This window comes from Aphelocoma coerulescens, chromosome 25 (genome assembly GCF_041296385.1).
Source record: "Aphelocoma coerulescens isolate FSJ_1873_10779 chromosome 25, UR_Acoe_1.0, whole genome shotgun sequence".
Classification (NCBI taxonomy): Eukaryota; Metazoa; Chordata; class Aves; order Passeriformes; family Corvidae; genus Aphelocoma; species Aphelocoma coerulescens.
The window spans coordinates 1,327,608-1,345,740 of NC_091038.1; the positions used below are offsets into that span (position 1 = coordinate 1,327,608).

An 18,133-nucleotide genomic window follows, 5' to 3' on the forward strand; every position below is an offset into this window, starting at 1 on the left:
GCCAAGATCCGTGCGGTCAGGAGGTCACCAAGTGCACCACGACGTGTGTGGATCCATGTTGCCAGGAGGTCACCAAATGTGTCACCACGTGCCAAGATCCGTGTTGTAAGGGAGTCACCACGTGCACCACCACGTGCCAAGATCCGTGTTGTCAAGAGGTCACCAAGTGCACCACCACATGTGCGGACCCCTGTTGCAAGGAGGTGACCAAGTGCACCACAACATGTGTTGATCCCTGCTGCCAGGAGGTCACCAAGTGTGTCACCACGTGCCAAGATCCCTGCTGCAAGGAAGCGACCACGTGCACCAGGACATGCGTGGATCCATGTTGTCAAGAGGTGACCAAGTGCACCACCACGTGTGTGGACCCATGTTGTCAAGAGGTGACCAAGTGCTCCACCACGTGTGTGGACCCGTGCTGCAAGGAGGTCACCAAGTGTGTCACCACATGTCAAGATCCCTGCTGCAAGGAAGTGACCACGTGCTCCACCACATGTGTGGACCCGTGCTGCAAGGAGGTCACCAAGTGCTCCACCACGTGTGTGGATCCGTGTTGTAAGGAGGTCACCAAGTGCTCCACCACATGCCAAGATCCCTGCTGCAAGGAAGTGACCACGTGCACCACGTGTGTGGATCCGTGCTGTCAGGAGGTCACCAAGTGTGTCACCACGTGTGTGGATCCGTGCTGTCAGGAGGTCACCAAACGTGTCACCACGTGTGTGGATCCGTGCTGTCAGGAGGTCACCAAGTGTGTCACCACGTGTGTGGATCCGTGCTGTCAGGAGGTCACCAAGTGTGTCACCACGTGTGTGGATCCGTGCTGTCAGGAGGTCACCAAGTACACAACCACCTGTGTGGATCCGTGTGGCAAGAAAGCCGCCAAGTGCCTCACGCCGTGTTACGACCCCTGCTGCAAGAAAGTGACCAAGTGGAGCAGCCCGTGGGTGATTCCGTGGTGCAGGAAAGGGGCCAAGTCCAGCACCAGATGTGCAGATCCCTGTTCCAAGAAGGGGACCAAGTGCAGCTCCAGATGTGTGGATCCATGTTACAAGAAGGCGTCCAAGTGCTCCGCCACGTGCCAAGACCCGCGTTGTGTGACCAGGTGTGTGGATCCCTGTTGTCAAGAGGTCACCAAGTGCAGAACCAGATGTGTGGATCCCTGCTGCCAGGAGGTCACCAAGTGTGTCACCAAGTGTGTGGATCCGTGTTGTCAGGAGGTCACCAAGTGCAGAACCAGATGTGTGGATCCCTGCTGCCGGGAAGTCACCACATGTGTGGATCCATGTTGTCGGGAGGTCACCAAGTGTGTCACCACATGCCAGGATCCCTGCTGCAGGGAGGTCACCAAGTGCAGAACCAGATGTGTTGATCCCTGCTGCCGGGAAGTCACCAAGTGTGTGGATCCATGTTGTCAGGAGGTCACCAAATGTACCACCAGATGTGTTGATCCCTGCTGCCGGGAGGTCACCAAGTGTGTCACCAAGTGTGTGGATCCATGTTGTCAGGAGGTCACCAAGTGCAGAACCAGATGTGTGGATCCCTGCTGCCGGGAAGTCACCACGTGTGTGGATCCGTGTTGTCAGGAAGTGACCAAGTGTGTCACCACATGCCAGGATCCCTGCTGCCAGGAGGTCACCAAATGTACCACCAGATGTGTGGATCCGTGCTGTCAGGAAGTCACCAAGTGTGTCACCACGTGCCAGGATCCCTGCTGTGTCACCAGATGTGCCACCAGGTGTGTGGATCCCTGTTGCCAGGGAGTGACCAAGCGCATCAGCACGTGCCAAGATCCCTGCTGCCAGGAGGTCACCAAGTGTGTCACCAGGTGTGTGGATCCATGTTGTCAGGAGGTCACCAAGTGCATCACCACGTGCCAAGATCCGTGTTGTGCCACCAGATGTGCTACCAGGTGTGTTGACCCATGCTGCCAGGAGATCACCAAATGCACCACCAGGTGTGTGGATCCCTGCTGCCAGGAGGTGACAAAGTGTGTCACCACATGCCAAGATCCATGTTGTGCCACCAGATGTGCCACCAGATGTGTGGATCCCTGCTGCCAGGGAGTGACCACCTGCGTCACCACGTGCCAAGACCCCTGCTGCCAGGGAGTGATCACCTGCCAAGACCCCTGCTGCCAGGGAGTGACCACCTGCGTCACCACGTGCCAAGACCCCTGCTGCCAGGGAGTGATCACCTGCCAAGACCCCTGCTGCCAGGGAGTGACCACCTGCCAAGACCCCTGCTGCCAGGGAGTGACCACCTGCATCACCACGTGCCAAGACCCCTGCTGCCAGGGAGTGACCACCTGCCAAGACCCCTGCTGCCAGGGAGTGACCACTTGCACCACCATGTGCCAAGACCCCTGCTGCCAGGGAGTGACCACCTGCCAAGACCCCTGCTGCCAGGGAGTCACCACCTGCGCCACCACGTGCCAACCCCCCTGCTGCATCCCCAGCTGTGCCCCTCCATGCGCGGATCCCTGCTGTGCCACCCCCTGTGCCCCGCAGTGCCGCGGGGGCGTCCAGGCTGTCACCAGGTGTGCGGACTCCTGTCCCACCACCTGTGTCACCCAGACCTGCCCGGTGTGTGGCCAGTGCTGCTCCGTCTCCTGCACCGGCGTTCGCTGCCCGAAATTCCGGGCTCCCTGAGGGGCTCCAGGGTGGGATCCTAAGGAGGCCCCGCTCCCTGTGGGGGTTTCCCTGTGGAATCTCCAAAGGAAGGGTAAATCCTCTTTTTTCCTCGCGTTCTGCACCATTCCTGCTGGTTTTACCTCAAGAAAGTGCCTTTCCTTGCGGGATGTAACCGAGCGATTTTGTGCCCCCGGGAATGTTCCCTGGGAGAAAGATTCCGCAGTTCCTCCTCGCACTGGAAGTGTGGAGGGAGGAATTTCCCTCTTTGCTCTTCCCCGCGATCTTTTCCTTTCCATGTCTGAAGTAATAAAAGAAACGATCTTGGCATCGGCCTCGTGCATCTCCTTCACTTCTCGCCCTTTATCCTTTTAATTTCTTCCCTAAAATCCCAATTTTTGTAAAGTGGCGGCCCCGAGAATGCTTGGGAAGGTCTGATGGAGTCATGGAATGCCTTGAGCTGGAAAGGACACACAGGGGTCATCAAACCCAACTCCTGGTCCCGTCCAGGACACCCCAAAATCCCACCCTGTCCCTGGGAGCATTGTCCTGGAGCTCTGGCAGGTTTGGGATTGTGACCATTCCCTGGGGAGCCTGCTCAGCGCTCCCACACTCCGGTGGGAAGAACCTTTTCCCAAAATCCACCCCAATTCCTAGCCCCTGGCGCAGCTCCAGCCATTGCCTCAAGCCTGCCACTGGCCTGATATCCCAGCTCAATGTCTGATATCGCAGATCAATATCTGACATCCCAGCGCAATGTCTGATATCCCAGATCAATATCTGATATCCCAGCTCAATGTCTGATATCCCAGCTCAATATCTGATATCCCAGCTCAATGTCTGACATCCCAGATCAATATCTGACATCCCAGATCAATATCTGATATCCCAGCTCAATGTCTGACATCCCAGATCAATATCTGACATCCCAGATCAATACCTGATATCCCAGCTCAATGTCTGATATCCCAGATCCATGTCTGACATCCCAGATCAACATCTGATATCACAGATCAATATCTGACATCCCAGGTCAATATCTGATATCCCAGCTCAATATCTGATATCCCAGATCAATGTGTGACATCCCAGATCAACGTGTGACATCCCAGATCAACGTGTGACATCCCAGATCAATATCTGATATCCCAGATCAATGTGTGACATCCCAGATCAATGTGTGACATCCCAGATCAATATCTGATATCCCAGATCAATACCTGATATCCCAGCTCAATATCTGATATCCCAGATCAATATCTGACATCCCAGATCAATATCTGATATCCCAGATCAATGTCTGACATCCCAGCTCATTCCCACGGGCTGCAAAAAGACCTGGAAACCCCAAAAAAGGGGACTTTTCCAAGCCGCTCCCCCAGAGCTCCCTCGCTCCCTCCTCAGCCCCAAATCCCCAAATCCTTCCCCCGGGACTGGGGCCGGGCCCCGGGGACTGCCAGGGCTGCGCTCCGCGGGTTTCCAGCGGGGAGCCGGGCCCGGGGAGGGTTTGGCGGAGCAAATCCCGCTTGGAATGCGGGCGGGAGGAGCGGGGGCGGCGGCAGACGGGGCGGCACCGTCTGGGAGCAGCCACCGGCTCCTCTGGAGATGCCCCCAAGGCCCCAGGTCGGTGACAACCTGCGAGCTCCACCCTCGCAGCTCCTCCGGTTCCTCCTCTCCCAGCGGGCTGGGGCACAAATGCTCTCTGTGGGGTGGGATTTTGACTCCAAAACTCCTTTCAAATTCATTAAAATTCTCTGCAAGCAACGATTTCCTTGGCTCCTGCTGCCAAAGCCCCCAGAATTCTGGGAAATAAATTATAGGTGGAAAAAAAAAATGGCTTTTGGAAAAGATTTTTCCCTTCTGGTGTGGTGCTGGCAGGATATTTAATCCTTCACGTGTGCATAAAATTCAGATTTGAAATGGCCTCCGAGCAGCAGAGAGCAGAAACATCATTTCCAGGCGGTGCTGTAGGAAGAATAAAAAACCCGGGAATTCTTCCTCCCTGAGCACCCAGGTGTTTATTCTACATCCATGAGATTAAAAACAGGCGGAAAATTGCTGCTCACTGTAAGAAAATGGTGTAGAATCCCCCTGGTTCCTCTGTCAGGTGAATTCTCCGAGCTCTAAAATTCCCTTGGGGGTCAAAACAATTTTCTCCACTAAAATTAAAAAAGAAAAATTCCAGAGGAAATCCAGAGATTTTTCCTGGAAAACTTGAGGCAATCCAAGCGAACACCTGCAGCACCGCGAAGGCAAAGAGATAAAAGCGGTGAGGAATTTTTTTTCCCCCCTGTAACCGCAGCCAATTCCTCCTTCCCAGATTTAATTCCCAGATTTAATGACTCGGGTGCTCGTTGTCATTCTTCGCTGAGCGCTCACCTTCCGGAGTAAACAGGAAAAGAGGCCGGGACGATGGGATTTGGGTTCCTCCGGGCCCCAGGAGCGATGATATCACGGCTGGATCCGAATTGTCCCTCAGGCACGGACTGAAGGAGCCGCTCGTGTCCATGTGAGGCTTAATTGTCCCCTCCACTCATCCTCCTGGTATCCCAGCAATTCCAGGATTCCTGGAGCCACCTGGAAGCTGCCCTGGGTTCGGGCTCGGAGCTTCCCACCTTCCCCTGGACCTTGCGGGAATGAGGAGAGAGGGAAGTTGGGTCTGATGAAGGCCCGGGAGGTTTAACTGTGACCAGGTGTGGAGGGTATGGGCAGGAAATTGGGGAGAATCCCTGATTTCTGTGGGAATCACTCAGAAGCACACAGAAAAAAATTCCTCTTCTTGCTTGGGAAAATGGGAATCCTGCACGGGATTGGAAGGGTTGGACCTCAACCCCGTTCCAGACCTGGAAAGTGGGACCTGGAGGAGCTGGAGCGGGGCCAGGGATGGGAGCGGGGCTGGAGCTGCAGGAGAAGGGAATGGAGAGTCCTGAGGGAGCAGGGGGTGGGGTCATCCCAAAGAAAAAGGGGAATCCAGAGGGAATTTGGGGCTCTTCCAGGGGGGATTTGGGATCTGATCGCAGGGAACGGGGCCAGGACAAGAGGGAACGGCCTCGAGCTGTGCCAGGGGAGGCTCAGGGTGGATATTTGGGAAAATCCCTCCTGGAAAGGGCGGCCAGGCCTTGGGAGGGGCTGCCCAGGGAGGGTTGGAGTGGCCATCCCTGGAGGTGTCCGAGGGATCCCTGGACGTTGGTTTGGGTGTCCAGGTGGGGACCAGGCACAGCTTGGACTCGATGCTCTGGGAGATCTTTCCCAACCTCAGGGATTTTGGGATCCTGCAAAATCTTTGGCCTTTCAGCACAAGATGGGACCGGACACTTGGAATGGGGGGCGCTGCCCCCGTGGAATTCCCTCCGGAACACCCGACCCGCTCCGGGACGAGTCACGGGAGCCACCAAAGGACGTGGCTGCGGGGTCCTGACTCACCGACACCAACGTGACGACTCCAATGACTCCAATTGCCCGTAAATGTAATGGAGATTCCCAAATGAGAGTAATTAGGGATAACAATCCAACCCCGTGACGTTCCCACGTGTTGGAAGCGCGGATCCATTTACGTCTCCCAAAATGCCCACTTTTGGAAGGCCCCAATTTCTCTCTAATCAAAGGTAACAACCAGGTGTAAAATAACTCAGGGTAGAAAGGGAGGTGCAGGACCGGTTCTCAGAGATGGTTTTGAGGTGAGCCCGGAGCCTGAGGAGATAATGAGGAGCTCTTCCAACCAGAATGTGGGATATCCCTCGGGAAGATAAGGGTCGGAAGCTGCTCTGGGGATGAATTCCCACTCCCAGCATCTCCAGGAGGAGAAAATGAGGAGGGATTCATCTGCCTAAAAATTCAGCTCCCAAATCCGAGGTCTGCTGGGTGCAGTTTCTCCTCCCGTGGCAAAGGAGGTGTTTAAGACGAGCAAACCACACTCTGCAAGCCCCAATTTATCCCCGGAAAAGCCTCCAGGGCAGCGGAGCCTCCGGAGCAGGGGGAGAAGTTGCACGTGAGGAGCCGAGCCTGTGGAAAAGCTGAGCCACCCATGAGGTGGCAAAAACCGTGGAGATCCGTCAGCTCCGGCTGGAATTCCCGGTGGGAAGGAGCCGGGGCTGATGCCCGGAATTCTCTGGGAGACTCCGGCTTTGGGATGTAAACAGGACGTGCTGCTCGTGCTGGCTTTGTTGGTTTTGGGTTTTTTTTCCTATTTAGCATTTCTGTGATGGTCACGTTCCCACCTCTGGGATTGGAATATTTGGAAAGAAGGGTTTCCCATAATCAGCAAAACTTCAATAAAAATTGTATCCTGGGCCTAAATCCCACTTAAAGTGGAGCTTTCTGCACTTGCCTGGGAGGGAAAAATGTCTTTAGAATGAGCCTGGAACGGCTTGAAAATGTCCTCAAAGGAACTGGAGTCGTGTCCCCATTGGAATTTCCAAGCGTGGACGGTGTTAATTCCCAGAGAGAAACGGGTTGGATGAATGAAGTAATTTAATTTATCAGGAAAACAGGGACCTCAGGGTTTTGTGGGAGCACTGGAGGATTGGCTGTGTCTTTCCATGAGAATTAGGACGGGGTATTTCTCATAGCAAATCCAATTAATTATCCATCTTCCCTAATAACAGCCATCCCATGTTGGAAAAACCCCAGCTATCACCCCGACATTTATGGAAATAAGGCTGTGGAAACATCCCAGCTCGTTAAATCCCTTTCTGAAAACCAATTAATTCAGCACCTGCTGGGTTTCTTTTTTTTTTTTTTTGTGATGACTCCGCCATTCCCGTTGGGAATCGCATGAGCGGGGTGGGAGCGGGGCCGGCTCAGCATCACCTGCTTTCCTGGAAGAGGGCTTCCACCAAAAATTAGGATGCAAACAAACATGCCAAGCATGTGGAGGTGGAGCCTGCTGGGGCAGTTTGTGGTCACTTGTCCATCCCCCTGGGCTCCCGCATTTCCGGAGCTGACGCCACTCCGGGCGTATAAAAGGTTTGGATTTGGAGGCTCCCGCCAGTTCCTTTGGCTTCTCCGTCGCTCGCCAGGACCGGTGACCCGGTAAGTCCTCCTTGGCTTGATCAGGGAATCTTTATCAGGATATCTTGTGGAAAAGAGAGTTCATTCCTCGTCACGGGAGAGCTTGGCTCCCGTGCTTCTCTTCTGGGATTTGTGCTGGAATTGGGGATTTTATTTAGTGTCGGCTCTGCCTGGAGCAGCTTGGAAATGTCACCTCCTCCAAGACTGTGGCTGCCTCTTCTCCTCCCTCCTGTTCCGTCCTGGTTAATTTGTTCCTGCCTCATTAAGGCTGGGAATGAAATAAATTAATGGATGCCACGGAGGAGCTCCTGGGACTTCAAACCGGATGGGTGGGAAGAAGCTTTATCCAGAAGGAGGGAGCTGCAGGATTCCTGTGGGCAAAGCCAGGGGAGACCTCTGGGAGAAGGCAAGAGGAGGAAATGAGCTGGAAATGGGAGCTGCAGCCTCTGGGCCAACCCTTCCCCCGTGGAAGGATGAGCCCCATTAATTCTGGGACAACTCCGGTGACGTCCCAGGATCCCGAGGACCTTCAGGATGGGAGAGCTGGGAATGCTCAGCCTGTGGAGACCTCAGATCCAGGATCTGCAGGGGCTCCAGGGAAGCTGGAGAGGGATTTTCCTCAGGAACTGCAGGGACAGGACACGGGAGAAAGAATTGAGAGTAAAATATGGGAAATTTAGATTGGATATTGGGAAGAAACTGTGAGGGCGGTGAGGCCCTGGCCCAGGTTATTCCATGGATTCCCCATCCCTGAAAGTGTCCAAGGCCAGGTTGGACAGGTCTTGGAGCAGCTTGGTCTGGTGGCAGTGGGTTGGAACGAGATATCTTTAAGATCCCTCCCAGCCCAAACCATTCCATGATTCCATGGTGGGATTTGTGGCCTCTGGACTTTGTGGTTGGGAATTCCCAGCATGAGGGACACGTCCTGGTGGGCATGAGGATCTGATAAGGAAGAGATAAGCCCTGGAACAGCTGAGAAAATAAGGAAATAAGGAATTTTCATGTTATGGCTTCCACAAAGTTTAATTCTGGGCAATCCCATAAAATTCAGGATTTATGGCTTGAGGCTCCCAGTGAAGGAAGGGATCCTCTGGCACCATTAATTCCATCAGCACCCTGGGATCAGCCCAGCCCACGGTGCTCCCAACAGCGAGCTCATGCCTTTGATCCCTGTAGGGGCCGCTCACTGGACTCGAGGATCCTTGTGGGTCCCTTCCAACTCCAGAATCCAGAAATCCTTGACGCCGGCAGATTTTCCCAACATTCCCTCCCTCAGCCGAACACCAAACCCCCCGAGCCCTCACGGCGCGAATGGTGCCTCGATCACCGCCCACCAACACCCGTGATTGTTTTTGTCTCTTTCCCAGCTTCTTTTCCCAGCTCTTCCCCGCTGCCCCGGCACCTCCCCAGGATGTCGTACTACTACGAGCAGTGCAAGCAGCCCTGCCTGCCGCCGCCCATCTGCCTGCAGAAGGGCGCCAAGTGCGTGGAGCCCTGCGCCACGCAGTGCGTCGAGGTCTGCCAGGCCCCCTGCGCCACCAGCTGTGCCACCAGCTGTGCCACCAGCTGTGCCACCCAGTGCGTGGAGCCCTGTGCCACCCAGTGCGCCACCAGCTGCGCCCCGCAGTGCGTGGACGTCTGCGCCAAGCCCTGTGCCACCCAGTGCGTCGAGGTCTGTGCCCCGCAGTGCGTGGACGTCTGCGCCAAGCCCTGTGCCACCCAGTGCGTCGAGGTCTGCGCCCCACAGTGCGTGGACGTCTGCGCCCCGCAGTGCCCAGCCCAGTGCCCGGAGCCCTGCGCCCCCCAGTGCGTCACCAAGTGCGTGGAGCAGTGCCAGGCCGAGGAGTGCAGCACCAAGTGCGTGGAGTCGTGCGAGGCCGTGTGCCTGGAGCCCGTCTGCTCCCGCCCCTGCTGATCCCAGTCCGGGCCTGATCCCCGTGACCCCGTGAAGGGTCGAATCCGCGGGGTCCGGGATGGAAAACACGGCGCGGACGCATCGGCAACGTAACGAGACCTCTTGTGATTATCCCACCTTTTCTTCGCCTTGGAAAATGTTTTCTCTCTGAGTGTTTCCTGTGTTTTCACTTCTTCTCCTGCTGCGCTGGTGTTTTTCCTCGGGCGTTCCCGATATTTTAACGTTGGGAATCTCGGGAAGTGCTGTCAGCAGCTGGTGGTGGAAGACATCGACGCTTTTCCTCTTCCCTTCTCCTCTTGTCTCTTCCCCGTCTTGCAAATTCTTTATGCAGCAATAAAAATTGACCATCGATGGCACCAGGTGTCTTTTGTCTTTCTTCTCCCCTTTTCCACGTCTTCAGACCCCAAAATATCTTCCTTAAATTCCACTTGCAAAAGTGGTTGGGGAAGGTTTTGTGCCTGAAGTAAAAAGGATTTTGATACGGAGCCATTCTAGAAGGAACTCATCATCTGGTCAATTCTATTCTGAGACACCTTTGAAAATATTGATAGAAATTTGATTTTCAGACAGAATTTTGGTCTTCACAGCTTGGGGTTTTGGAGACAAATCCTAGGAACCGTTAAAAGGTGAATTTAAGTGGAAGAAAGCCTTAAATTAATGCAGAAGGAATTGAACATCTGAAAAGCCCAATAACATTTTAAATAAATACAAATCCATCTTTATTTGGGATAAGTTTGAAGCTGAAGGCCACCCTATTGTCTGGAGGGAGTTAAACCCATAAAAACCTCCCAAATTTCTGTGATAAAGCTCCCGCTGTGTCCCAGATTGCTCCTGTGGCTTTCTTCATCTCCGGCTCCGTTCTGGCCGCCCCATTTCCATGTCTGGGAATGCTGAAATTGCTCCCCACCTACCCCCTCATTATGGGAAGGGTGGGGAGCATCTAATCTGGAGAAGAAAAGGGAGATATTTACGCTCAGGTGTGTGCCAACGTTGTTTCCAAATCGCCTTTGTAATGTGCAGGTGGGGAGGCGAGGAGCAGGTTCCTCTTTGTGTCCCTTGCTGTCGACACCAGGAGGTGACACCAGGAGGTGACACCCTCAGACGGGGATCAGGGGAGGCAAAGAATGGGGAAGGCAAACACCTGAGCTCGCCTGCGGAGAGCAGGAGCAGAAATGATGGGGAAAACGATGGGGAAATGAGGAATTTGCACCTCGGGTTCCTCCTGAGGAACCCAAACCTTTGGGGATCCAAGCTCTGCCTCAGGAGTGCCTCGGAGATGCCACTTTTGTGTCCTCGTGGGGGCGTGGAAAAGCTGACAGTAAGGAAATGGGGGGAAAAGGCTTTTAGTCAGGAATCGTGGGAAAAAAACCAACCCCTACACCTGAACACACCTGGACTGGATATTCCCAGGAAAACGATGGGGAAACGAGGAATTTGCATCTCCGAGGAACCCAAACCTTTGGGGATCCAAGCTCTGGGGTGCCAATTCTGTGGCCTCGTGAAGGCCTGGCAAAGGTTTAAGTCAGGAACCATGTGGAGCTCCTGCGATCCATGAATGACCTGATTTTGGAGCCCCCTCATCCCAATCCATCATCTGGAATTTCCCCTGCTCTCCCTGGGAACGGGGATCGTGGGAGCACCTGGAAAATCCAGAGGAAGTGGCAGGAGGGACCTGCTGTGCTCCCGCTGCTTCTGAGCCAGGAGGAAAAGGTGTTGACACACGGCTCTCCAATGCAGCTGTGGTCAGCGCCGGGAATTGCTGGAATTCCCGGGATATTTGCAATAAATTAGGGATATTTCATCAGGGCCGAGGTGGAGGAGCCTGGAAAATCAGGGGGTGATGTGGATGATCCGACACCAACAGCTGGATAACGATGGAGGCACACAAGGGTTGTTGGGAAGAACAGCCAGAGATTTTTGGGAAAAAAAGCCAGAGATTTTTGGGAAAAAACCCAGAGATTTTTCGGAAAAACAGCCAGAGGTTTTTGGGAAAAAAACCCAGAGATTTTTTGGGAATTTTCCTGTGGAAAGAGCAGGATGTGGCTGGAGAAGGGGACACGATGCTGAGGTGGGGATTGGCCAAAGGTTGGACTCCATGACCTTGGAGATCTTTTCCAACCTCAACAATTCTGGGATTCTGGATTTTTCCACCTCTCCCACATTCCTGAACGGGACAGGGCTGTAATTCCCAAAGCTGTGACCCCACAGGGCCTTTTCCTCTTTTCCTTCCTTGGAAAAATTCCCAGGGGATCAAAATTTTCCTGCAGCACAGATCCATCCCCAGGGAAACAAAAGGGAATTCTGCCACAGCTTCAGTGAACTAAAGCCAGAGTGGGTAAAAAAGGGATGAAATCCATGAAAAATGAAGTTGTCCAGTGAAAAGGTGCAGGAAAGTGGAAGGAAAAATCAGGGAAAATCTTGGGGGAAGTGGAAGGAAAAATCAGGGAAAATCTTGGGGGAAGTGGAAGGAAAAATCAGGGAAAATCTTCCTGATTTCTTGGGAAAATAAAATGTTTCATTCCCCTTTTTGGGATGGCAATTAGAGAAGGGAAGCAGCAAAATCCAGAATCACCGAGCTCAAAACTGGGATCCCAGGAGCTGCGAGAGATTCCCAACCCCACTCAGACCAAAAGGATCCCTAAAATTCATTCCCGAGCGGATGGGAGCGGTCCCAACTCCCGGTTCTTTGTGGGATCTCTGCCCAGGACGGGGACGAGGCAAATTATTAATAAATTATCCCGTGATGAGCAGCCCTGGGTGTGCCTTCCGTGAAAAACACCCAACCCCCCACAGCCGGGAGAGCAGGGATCTGTCCCAGACTTTGACTGAGGTCCAGGGGGTGGGAGCGGAGCCGGTTCTGGTTGTGAAAGATTCTGGTCACCGAGTTTAGGCTGGAGTCATCAGCTCCCCCACAGGGATATAAAAGCCTCTCCTTCGGGAAGCTCCACACCTGCAGCGGCTTCTCCTTGCCTCCCTCCTCGAGCAGGACGCGCCAGGTGAGTCCTTCCCTGCTCCTTTCGCTGCCAGGGTGAGGGATTTTGGTGCCCTGGCATCAGGAAAAAAAAAAAAAAGGGATTTTTCGCGCTTTTCTTTCCCGATCTTGAGTTGTCTTCTCCTCCAAAGTTCTGCTTGCACGGGTGGAAAAAGCACATCAAGGAATTTGGGGAATTTCTGGATGGTGGTTTGGGACTCTTTGGAGAGGAACCCCGAGATAACTTTTTCCGAACTGGTGAGAATCCCGTGGATAACCAAAGGTTGGCATCCGTGGGCACAGGGTTCTGCAGCCTCCTGGATTTCCAGGGATCCCGGTTCCGATTCCCTGGATAAAATCCTCAATCCACCCAAATTTCATGGCCCTGGGTGTGGCTCCTGCTCTGAGGGTCTCAAGGAGCTGGGCAGGGACGTGGTGGTTCCAAAAATTGCTATCAAATATTGGGAATATTATAAAATATTGGGATTAGTATCAAATATCGGGAATATTACCAAATATTGAGAATATTATCAAATATTGGGATTGGTATCAAATATTGGGAATATTATCAAATTATGGGAATATTATAAAATATTGGGATTGGTATCAAATATTGGGATTGGTATCAAATATTGTGAATATTATCAAATATTGGGAATATTATAAAATATTAGGAATATTATCAAATACTGGGACTGGTATCAAATACTGGGAATATTATCAAATATTGGGATTGCTATCAAATATTGGGATTGGTATCAAATATTGGGAATATTATCAAATATTGAGAATATTATCAAATATTGGGATTGGTATCAAAGGATTTTTCCCTGTCAAAACTCCCAATCCTGAGACTTTTCCAGTTTTCTGCTCCTCTTCTCCTGCTTTTCTTCGAGCTTCTCCTTGAGTTCCATTTTCCTCCAAATCTGCTTTTTTTTTTTTCTGGGCTTTTTAAAGTTGAAATTCCAGGAAAACATGAGCAGAGGGGAGGAAGGAAAACCCCTCGTGCCATTTGTCTTCTCCTCAGCTCTGCAGCCTTTTCCTGGCTCTGTTAGGCTGGGTCTAACTGGCCTCTGATCCTCGTTTTAGGCACAGTTATTCCCTGATCCCTCACAGAGCTGCCGATCCCGTAGAGAATGGGATGGGATCCAAAAAAACCCCAATAAGGGCCAGGAAACGGAACTCCCCAAAATTGGGGCTGAACTGCGGCGTCCTCAGGGGTTTAATCCCAGCAGCTGCCTGGTTTGGCTCCAGGATTAACTTTAAATTGTGTCGATCTCGAAGCTGAGGCACCGCCTGAAACCTCCACAGCCCGAAACGGCAAATTTAGGCCGGGCTTAAAAATCGCTCCATTCTCTCCCTGCTTTTAAATTCCAGGCCTTTTCCAGGATGTCCCAGCAGCAGAAGCAGCAGCAGCAGATCCCTCCCCAGTGCCAGGAGAAGTGTGGGGCTGCTGCCAAGGGGGTGCAGCAAAGCCAGGCCTCCAAAGGCCAGACCAAGGCCGGCGTGAAGAGCCTCCCCCAGCAGCAGCAGCAGCAGCAGTGCCCCAAGCAGAAGTAAAACCCTCCAAGATGCCGATCCCGAATCCCAAACGCTGCTTTTCCCACCTCTCCTGGCTCCCGGGAATGTGCAGCCACCTCCTTTGCTCGCCAGCAGAAATTGCCTCATAACGAGACGCGGTTAATTAAGTTCAAATAACGCCAATAAGAGTGAAAAAGAAATCGTGGGGCTGCTTTAATTCCGAATTCAGTTTGGGATGTGGTGCAATAAAATGATGGAATGACCTCGTGGCTGCTTCCTGATGGTTTTGTTGTCGCTTTTTCCCCATCTTTGCTGCTCTTTCTCTTTTATTTTTCCCCCCCAAAAAATCAACTTGAAACACACACAAACACCAGGCATGGCCCGTCTGTGGATTTAGAGAGGAAAAGAATCTCTGGACTTTTGTAACATTGAACAGAAGCTGTTTCTTGCTCCGGAGAAGCCATTAGAAATCCTCACAACTTGGAACAAAAATCCTCCAAACTTGGCATAAAACTCCCCACGATTTGGTATAAAAATCCCCATAACTTGGTACAAAACCCCCTTAAAATTGATGTAAAAATCCCCACGATTTGGTATAAAAATCCCCACAACTTGGCATAAAAATCCCCCAAACTTAGTATAGAAATCCCCACAACTTTGAATAAAAATCCCCACCATTTGCCATAAAAATCCCCAAACTTGGAACAAAAATCTCCAAAACCTGGTATAAAAATCCCCAAAACTTGGTATAGAAACCCTCACAACTTTGAATAAAAATCCCCACAATTTGGCACAAAAATCCCCAAAACTTGGTATAAAAATCCCCAAAACTTGGCATTAAAATCCCTACAATTTTGAATTAAAATCGCCACAACTTGGAATAAAAATCCCCAAAACTTGATATAGAAATCCCCACGATTTGATATAAAAATCCCCCAAACTTGGCATAAAAATCTCCCAAAACTTAGCATAAAATTCCCAAAACTTGGCATAAAAATCCCCAAAACCTGGTATAAAATTGGTATCAAATTCCCCACCGACCCGGAACAAAACTTCCCAAAACTCGGTACTCAAAGCCGTTTTTATTGTGGAATTTTCACAGTGCAACAAATCCTGGATCCAACATCGGCCGAAAATCAAACCGAGAGACAAAATCCCCAACACCAACGGGGACGAAACATTCCCGGCTGGAATGGAGACAGCTCCACGTGGGATTTGGGATTCCTCCTTTATCCCGACCGAGCCACGCCCGGGGTTAATCCCTTTCCAAACATGTCTGGAGTGGAGTTAATTATCCATAAATTTGCCAGGAATATTCTCGGCCTGAGCTGTTCTTTGACGCCTCCGAGGAAATTCAAGGGGAGAGAGAGCTCGGGTTCCTACAGATCAATCCCAAAAATCTTCCTTTCCTCACCCCCCACCCTCGATCCCAAAGGATAATTTTTAATTCCACCAAATATTCAGCCCTAACTCCCGATTTGGAAAGTTTTGAGCATTTCGGCGGCGGATTCTGGTTGTTTAGAGGGAAAACCGCCTGAATTCCAGGTGGGAGCTGCAACCCGGGGAGGAAGGCAGGAAAAAGGGGATGAGCCCTTCCCTGGATTTGGGGTTGTTTTTTTAACTTCATGATCCCTGCCTTGTTCCGTGATTTTTTTTTTTTTTTTGGGGAGGGGGGAGAGGGGGGGGTTCTCTGGGCATTCCAAAGCCGTGGGATTGGGAAAAAGGGCAGGAATTCAGGTGAAGGCACAACTACAACCCTGCTGGAAGCCATTCCCGACGGGAATTCCCTGCTGTTAGTAGAGGACAACGCGTTAGCGGGAGGGGCGGCTGGAAGGAATTCCTGACAAAAGCTCTGCAGGGGGTTCAAGACAACAACAACAACAAAAAAGGCTTGGAAAAACCTCTGGATGCGAGGGAGGAAAAAAAAAAATCTCCTGGATCGGGATTTTCACCTCTACTTCTGCCACAGGCCGGGCTGCTCCAGCTGCTGCTCCATGGGAGGGAATTTCTCGGGAAGGGAGCGCTGCTCCGGCTCGGGGCAGGGAGCCGGGATGGGCGCCGGGATCTCCTGGCATTCCTGCTTTTCCTGGGGGCACGGGGTGGGCACCGGGATCTCCTGGCATTCCTGCTTTTCCTGGGAGCACGGTGTAGGGTCAGGGAGTGGCTCTGGGATCGGGACAGGGGTTTCTTTGCATTCCTGCTTTTCTGGGATGGACACTGGGATTTCCTTGCACTGCTGCTTCTCCTGGGCGCACGGGACGGGGTCAGGGAGTGGATCAGGGATGGACACCGGGATTTCCTTGCATTCCTGTTTTTCTGGGATAGACACTGGGATTTCCTTGCATTCCTGCTTTTCTGGGATGGACACCGGGATTTCCTTGCATTCCTGCTTTTCTGGGATGGACACCGGGATTTCCTTGCATTCCTGCTTCTCTGGGATAGACACCGGGATTTCCTTGCACTGCTGCTTCTCCTGGGCGCACGGGACGGGGTCAGGGAGTGGATCAGGGATGGACACCGGGATTTCCTTGCATTCCTGTTTTTCTGGGATGGACACCGGGATTTCCTTGCACTGTTGCTTCTCCTGGGCGCACGCTGCACCCTCGGAGCAGGGAACGGGAACGGGAACAGCCACCGGAACCGGGATCTCCTTGGCCTCCTGCTTCTCCAGCGCTCCCGGGGTGGGTTCCGGGCAGGATTTCCCTTCCAGGCTGGGAGCAGGTTCGGGGCACGGCGCGGCTGGGAATGTCGGGGGCAGCTCGGTTTGCTGCTGCTGCTGCTGCTGCTGCTCCTGGGGCGGGCACTGGGGCGGGCACTGGGGCACCGCAACCACCGGCGCTTCCCCTTTTCCCGGTTCCACGCCCGGAGCTGGCACTGGAATCGCTTTTTCCGGGCATTTTGCCACGGCTGGGAGCGGCTCGGGGCAAGGGGCGGACACCTGGATTTGGGGATGCTGCGGCGGGCACGGGACGGGCTCCGGGCTCTGTTTTGGGAGGGTTTTGCCCAGGCCAGGGGGCAGCGTGAGCTCCTGCTTGATTTGCATCTGGTTCAGAGACATCTCTGCGGGAAAACGGGATCACCTGGAAGAGAAGTGGGAATTCCTTGTGTTACCGAAGGAGCTGCGGCGGGATGAGGGTGGCACGAATATATATATATTTTTAAAAAGTATTAAAAGAAAAAAAAAAAAAAAAGCCGAGTTTTCCTCCTTTGCCCTGGGCTTCCCTAGGTTTTCCCAGAAGGAATTGTGATTTATTCCTCCTTTTCCATCCTCTCTTTCAGCTCTGATCTCGTCCCTCCACTTCACAGCTCTTCCTCCTGCTCTTCCCAAAGTCCCAAATCCTTTTTATTTCTGTTCTGGGGAATTGCGGACAGGAGCTCGCAAAGCCCCGAAAGCCCAAAATAACATCACCAAAACCCACCCTAAAAACAAACATTTCAGGGCGTTTGGTGTGTCAGGAAAAAAAGAAGAATAAAAATGTGGGAACAGCGGGATGTTTCAGATTGCTAAACCCGAAATCATTCCCGCGGCTTTGCCCCCGGATTTCCAGCTTTTCCCGGGAATTTGGGACGCCAGGGGAGGTTTCTCGAGGCTCCGGCGAGCTGAGGGTTAAATTCACAGGAGACAACTCCTCCCCTGGCGCCGCTTTCACCCCGACTCCGGCGACAACGCCAAGGATTTCGGTGGCCCGGGCTCGGTCCTTGGGGGGAATTATCGGGGATGAAGCGTCCCCGGGTTTGGGGATTGTCACCTCCGTCACCCCCTGAGTCAGCGCCGATTCCTCCGCCCGGGGCCACCGCGCTCCCCCACACTTCGGGAACAGTTCCGCGGCTCACCGGGATTTCGGGAATTCCTGCGCCGCCGCTTTTATTTTGAAATCCAAGGGCGGGAATGAAAGGTGAGAATTCCAGGAGTGGGGTTGGAAGGGGCGTTTTGAACTCCTCCCCCGGCAGAGAGAGGGGGAAATTCCTTCTCCCTTCCCTGGGTGCTTCCCAGCTCCTCTCAAAGCCAATTCCCTCCTCTCTTCCTCACCCTCCGGACCGGGATCACTCCTCTCTTCCCGTTTTTTTCTTTTTCTTTTTTCTACATCT

At 52.8% G+C, this 18,133-nt stretch overlaps 2 protein-coding genes across 2 annotated transcripts; one reads left to right on the forward strand and one right to left on the reverse strand.

Moving 5' to 3' along the window:
• Positions 1-9,048: 9,048 nt before the first annotated feature.
• On the forward strand, positions 9,049-9,552 carry LOC138098436 (proline-rich protein 9-like). The gene has a single exon (XM_068995003.1). The coding sequence runs from the start codon at positions 9,049-9,051 to the stop codon at positions 9,550-9,552; it is 504 nt and encodes a 167-aa protein (XP_068851104.1).
• A 6,446-nt stretch (positions 9,553-15,998) lies between these two features.
• Positions 15,999-17,102, reverse strand: LOC138098463 (uncharacterized). The gene has a single exon (XM_068995031.1). It carries the CDS (start codon positions 17,100-17,102, stop codon positions 15,999-16,001), a length of 1,104 nt encoding a protein of 367 aa, XP_068851132.1.
• Between the last annotated feature and the right edge of the window lie 1,031 nt (positions 17,103-18,133).

Coding starts and splice junctions, on each gene's coding strand:
- LOC138098436 (XM_068995003.1), top strand. CDS start 9,049: ATGTCGTACTACTACGAGCAGTGCAAGCAGCCCTGCCTGCCGCCGCCC.
- LOC138098463 (XM_068995031.1), bottom strand. CDS start 17,102: ATGTCTCTGAACCAGATGCAAATCAAGCAGGAGCTCACGCTGCCCCCT.